This window comes from Pelmatolapia mariae, linkage group LG16_19, assembly GCF_036321145.2.
Source record: "Pelmatolapia mariae isolate MD_Pm_ZW linkage group LG16_19, Pm_UMD_F_2, whole genome shotgun sequence".
NCBI lineage: Eukaryota > Metazoa > Chordata > Actinopteri > Cichliformes > Cichlidae > Pelmatolapia > Pelmatolapia mariae.
In genome coordinates, this window is record NC_086241.1 from 67,426,915 (window position 1) to 67,433,165 (window position 6,251).

The following is a 6,251-nucleotide window of genomic DNA, read 5'->3' on the forward strand; positions in this document are numbered from 1 at the left end:
CTTTCATATTACCCACACACCCACACATCTTCTGGCGTTTCTATTCAGCTTCCACCCCTCTTATCTCCCTCTGAAACCATAAACCATACACGGACCGCATGATTAAAGGCCTCTCATTTATTTCCCGGCCCTCCTAGGAACAGGTACGCAGAGCAGCTGTATCTGGGAGCTGATTCACTCCAGGTCTGAAGTGGAGGGGAGACCAGAGACCGTCTTCCAGCTGTGCAGCAGGTCAGAGATTCAACTTTTAGGTGAAATCACAGCAGAATCGAGATTTCTAAAAACGCACAGATTTTAGGTTAATGCTACACTGGGAGCGAGTGCTGAGAGGAGCATCGTGACATGGTGCTAAAACGAAGTCAGACAGCAAAAGAAATACAAGCAGTAAAATATTTTGACAGGTCGTCAACACAAAGGAAAACTCTGCAGACTAGTTTAGTCTATACAATCTGTCATGATGTTTACAATGGACAGTTTGTAGATCACTTTGAATGTCGGCCTCTCGTCCAAAGATGTTTGGATAACCTCTGGTTTTTAGGAGCTGTCACGTTAATAATGACCCAGAATTCTTAAAGAATATAGTCTATCCACTGGAAATGGTTAATTAAGTTTTCTATTAATAGAACATTTTATCCATAATATTAGATAATCAAATAAAGCTACTTCTTCTCTCCCCCCCTAAAAAGACCCATTAGGCTGTTTGCTTTCCTCCCATGCCCCCGTCTGCTGTTATTCTAGCATTTCATACAAACAGTCTACATGGGAACTGTAGCGAGAGAGCCTGTGACTAAATCGGTGATTCTCATTACATACTATGAAATCGGGATCAGTCCTAATAAATTACATCAGTAATTTCGCCGGGGACACAACGAACCCTTCACAAATCTTCTTAATCTATATTTAGCTTGTGAAATCAAACTGAGCATGCCCCGTTCTCACGTTACTGCGATACCTCTGGTTTCTTCTCCTCAGTGTGCCTGAGAGCAAGGTCAGCATCATCAAGGTGATCCGCTCCATCCTCAGGGAGAACGTGAGGAGGAACATGAAGGGCGAGGGCACGCTGGAGAGGAGCTGTAAGGAGCACCTGGCTCCTCTGCGGAGCACCCTGCCTTCCTCCGCCAGGCTAGGTGGGTTTCTGAAGCGTTCTTATGGAGGAGATCTTTCATCCAGTTTAGGTTGTATGAAACACTCCACACTCATTTTTAGTACCAGGCACTTCTTCCTGGGAAGGTTCCTGTAAAAATATCTCTTCATAAAAATAATTCTTGCTGACTGGAATTTGAAGTCATTTGGCTGCCTAATGCTCGGTACTGCTTCGCAGACGATCTTCCTTTTTAGGTCATAAAATGCTTATGCTGCAAGTGTTCAGCTCAGATAACAGTGGAATTTCTGACTTCCATCTCCACCTTTGTTTCTAGGTTCCTCCAGAGCTTCCTGGTTGTGCAAGCAGCCGCCTGCAGAGCTCTCCACCCAGGGCGAGGCGCCGAAGCTCGGGCCAGACTCTGACGAGGGAAGCCTGAGCAGTGGAACCTACAGTTTGTCCGGGGCTCCTGCAGCACGCGTGTCCTCTGACTCGCCCATCTTTCCAGTCCAGCAGAACTGGTCTCAGACACACGGCTCCAACTCTAAACCCCGCTCCACCTCTGTGAAAGAGTCTGACATTTTGAGCGACGAGGACGACGACGGCTTTAGCGAGGGGGGGACGAGGAGGGACAGTGGAGACAGCAGCTCCCCAACTAGTGCAATTGAAGCTCAGTTTCTCCAACTTAAACTGTCGGAGGACTCTGCGTCAGAAGGTGCACCGGCCCCCTGCGTTCAGCCCGAGGGTGTTGGCGACACCCCGGAGATCCAACCCAAACTAGTGCGAGGCCACTTCACCGCCGTTAAGAGGAAACCGTGCAGTTTCAGGAGGAGCCCGGGAGCCCTGTTGAAGATGAAGGAGCAGAGCAGGTCACTGGACAGCCAGACGGATGCAGCGCTGCCGTGTGGAGCCGTGGACCTCAACACGTTGCTGGAGAGAGAGTTCAGCGTCCAGAGTCTGACCTCGGTAGTGAACGAAGACTGTTTCTATGACCCAGCTGAGAGCGGTGCCACCGGCGCCTCCTCTCAGGTGTCAGCATAGACGGGGCAGACGCATACAGTACCTGGGTCAAACGTTAGTGGCCACCGAGGCGAGAGGATGAGTGCGAAGCTGTGCATGAACTTAAATACTGTACAGATTTAAGTCTCACACTCGCCCGCACAAGGTTAGATGCAAACGATGTGTTCTGATGGCAGCTCGTCGGCTGGGACAGCGGCTTTCTTCCCCTAGAGAGGCAAAGCGCAGTGATTTCTGTCCCAGTGATAATGACTGCAATGAATCTGCCAAGCACTGATGTGTCTCTGCATCGTCCTCAGCTCTCTGGGCTCTGCCTCCTCCCCACAAACCATCAGTGCGACGCGTTCCATTCAAGTTTGCCCCGCAGCTGCTGCTGATTGGCAGTTTTTATTCGGTTCTTGACCTTTTTCACAAAGAAATGGGAAGAATGTCCTCGTCTGTCACTCCCAAACGTTGAGAGGCGGTGAAATCCACAGGACACTGAGATGAGTTTCTCAGGCAGACACTGGTGATTCGGCAAAGCTTGCCAGGCAACAGGCTTTTGTATCGATTCTGTGAAACCAAAAGAATACGATTAATACGAATTTCACTTTAGTACAAATATGAAAGGAGGCACTGAAGAAGAAAAAGGTGATCACAGACGCACCCAAAGAGCTGCAATGGTCAAGTGAGACTTCCTGAGAACAGGAGGCATCGGCTCAGGAAGGAGGCCGACTACAACTACGCCTTTTTTTGCTGTATTTTGTGCACTAAGAGTACACTGTTTGCCTACATATTTGAAATATCTGTACAGGTTGTATTGTTATTACTGCTGTTTTTAATTTATTTCTGGATTTCATTATGTTTATTTTAACCTCTTTGGGTTAAGGCTTGAACTCCAGGCTACAGATTTGGTCGACTCTTAAATGAGAGAGAACAGTTTGAGAGTTAATCACTTCATTTTTAAATGCAGCCTACTGGATTTGGTTGTGTTTCGCTGAAGATTGTAATTTCATGCATTGGGATGTACATGTTTTTACTCAGATGACTGATTTAAACTGCAATAATGTTTAAAACCCAATGATTTTAATGTTTGTATGTATCCTGTATATATAATCTTTTCTATCTTTGATATGTTTATGTATACTCATACATACTTGACACTGTACAGAAACAGGATCTTGCAGTAACACAGTTGATATTTTTGTAAAGAGCGTTTGCCATTACATTAAGTACATGTTTGTACTAGAAAAAAGGCAAACCACTCCATGCTTTACCCTCTCAGCTGAACTTTACCATGCCTTTAATGCTAGCATACCAATGAATGTGAATGCTCCATTCTGATGGAACTGTTTTATAAATAAAAGTATATCTGTGAAAACCATCTGGGAAAGTGTTTCCAGCCTGCCCTTCAAAGCGTGCCACTTCAGTTTTGCATATCCTTTATTTTTCATTGACAGGTAAGCGTCTCATCTTAGGCTCAGTCCCAGGGCTAGACTTGATGGACGGTCCCCGATTAGCTGTCATATGATCCTGACGTTGGAAGCATACGGTGTCTCCTCAGAATACATAATTACTTGACAGAAGTGGGCCACGGCTACACGAAGAAAGATTTGGCAAAAGGCTTCACGCACACCGACAATTAATCTCCGTGCTGGGAAAATATTTGTTTGCTCATTATTTAGCATCACCGAAAGCACAATTCATTCGTCTTGTTAATTTCCCCCACGCACCCCTAACTGCATAGCTCGACAGATTCTTCATTTTTGAGACATTTGCTGACATTTTGCCAAACAAGAGGAGAATATGGAATTAAATCCAGCAGCTTAAAGCGGACGGAAAGCCTGCTGTGTAACAGCCACCGAGCCTCTAAGTGATAATTATGTGAAAATATTTCACACTAAAGGTGTTAAACTCTGAACCGACTTCAAATGCAAAACTCTAGCTGGAGTTGGCCGATATTAGCCACAATAAAAGGTTATTGGTCACACCAGAAATATGAACTGGAGCATGTTAGGGGACAATCTGACATTTCCTCCTTAAAAATTGCATACTGTTGCTTTAAAAGCACCAGGGGAAAAGGACGCTGCAAGATTCTTCTAGCACTTTGGCCATTGCAGTGTTTCACTGTAAGAGTTTTTAATGATACAGCAAACAGGCGTGAGGCACCAGCGCACAGCCGATCATTCAAGTAAATGTGCACGGACAATGGTGCTCGAGTAACAGGAAGCCTGCTGTGCTCTTCTATTACTTAAGAGTCACTGGAATTTACAGTTGGTGACAAATCACCAGGGCATGAATACGTCATGAGGCTGGTTCAGTGGCTGATGGAGCAACAAGGATACAAGGTGTACGGTTCTGGTTGGGCGTGATTTAGGAGAGGCTCTTAAACGGCTTAGAAAGCGTGCTAAAAATGATTGTGGACCAAAATAACGTCATGAATGACTAATGTCAAATATCCTGCAGAGACCTCGAGTTCCGCCTTAATAATGAGGTAAGAAGACTGTACTCCAACAATGGTAGAAATATTGTGAAGTTATGTTAAACTACTCTCCAGTCAGTTTATTAAATACATTTCTTTAGTAAGTAAAATGGCCAAATAGACAGTATTTAAAGTGACCCCGCCTCAAGCTGCTGTAATTTGACGTTATTAATGCATCTGTTGTAACACTGATAGCAGAACATGACTTGGCTCTAATATTTCACTCTAACACTTCTGTACTTTTACTGAAGTGAAAAATTTCAAACGCAGGACTTAGTCAATGGTGTCATTACTACTTTAATGTACATTACTATGAGTGGAAAATAGACTCACACTACAGTTAGCCTCTGTACATCAATGTAACCGAAGTGCAGACTTTCTGCTTTAAAGTCAAGGAGTTCAACACAAATACTGCATGGTACAAATACTACACCTGGTGAGAGCAGTTCATTTGTTATTTCATGACAAAAGAAGATAAAAGATCTGCAGCTGACTGGTGCTAAACGTTTTTAAGCAGCTTTCATTGGAGCTCTCGAAATGACATCACTAAGCTGAAGAGAAAACTAAATCTTAGAAACAATGACTGCAACACCAAAAGAGCTCAGAGAGCACAGTAGGGAACCAAAGTGCATGATGACAGAATTATTTCCATGATTAATAAGAACAACTTTACAACATCTAACCAAGACAAAAACACTCTGCAGGAAGCGTATTGAGTCTACAAGAGGAACTTGCTGCACAACTGACCAGACAGAGCTTCACAGTGCACATGCATAATGAGCCAAAGAAAACCACAAAAGCAACCCAAGATTTTCTCAATACAAAGAAATGAGATATTCTTCAGCGTCACCTGATCTCAACCCACAAACAAGCACCTGAAGGCGACTGCAGTAATGGCCTGCAGGACATCTCCAGAAGGAAAAGCAACTGAACTTCAGGCAGGCATTACTTAGTATTAAAAACAATCCTTATATTTAGAATCATTACAATAATCCTGTTTGTAAAATACGTTTTGAGCCTCTGGAAAAACAGGGCTGTGTATAAAAACAGCTGCAATTCATGCAAAATGTTTGTTAAACCCGTTGAATTAAAGCTGAAAGTCTGAACTTTAATCACACTGTGATGATGTAACAACAGCAGCACTACAGAAACTGTCCAAAAACAAAACCATCAAGTTTATGATCATAACTCATAAAGGTGCCCAACACGAGCTCAGCCAGCCCCCACATTTAAAAATGAATAATATACACATTTTAAGAACTTTGATAAACTGGTTACAGAAATTACATAATTACTTTTTTGATAAATATTTTTCTACTTTTACTGTAGTATGATGTTACAGTACTAAGGTTACTGCAGCCATGCTGACGCTGTGTACTAATTAAAGTCCAAATTAAACTCAATTTTTGATCCAAAAATATAACAGGTGACTCTCATGACCAGCTCAGAGTATAACAAGACATCTTCATCAAGTTTTCACTCACCTGTAGCTGTGGGATGACGGTCTTCACACAGCTGTGGTGGACACGGTGCCTGATTGGCCGCTTCTGTACATTATTCAGAGTATAATTTACTTTGAGATATGATGCGTACACTAATGCTCAAAGGTATCAGACAAACCAAACAAATGCCTCTACGACCACAGCCTTGCATCTCGTTAGTGACTAATTATCTTCCTCCTCTGCGTGATGC

At 43.5% G+C, this 6,251-nt stretch overlaps 1 protein-coding gene across 6 annotated transcripts in view; it reads left to right on the forward strand.

Moving 5' to 3' along the window:
* Nucleotides 1-3,463, forward strand: part of tiam2a (TIAM Rac1 associated GEF 2a) — a 61,684-nt gene extending 58,221 nt beyond the window's left edge. For all 6 annotated transcript variants that reach the window (XM_063497325.1, XM_063497326.1, XM_063497324.1 and 3 more), the window contains exons 25-27: nt 138-231; nt 973-1,127; nt 1,419-3,463. In XM_063497325.1, the coding sequence (XP_063353395.1) occupies nt 138-231; nt 973-1,127; nt 1,419-2,122 (953 nt within the window). In that variant the 3' untranslated portion in view covers nt 2,123-3,463. The remainder of the gene's footprint in view (nt 1-137; nt 232-972; nt 1,128-1,418) is intronic.
* Nucleotides 3,464-6,251: the final 2,788 nt, after the last annotated feature.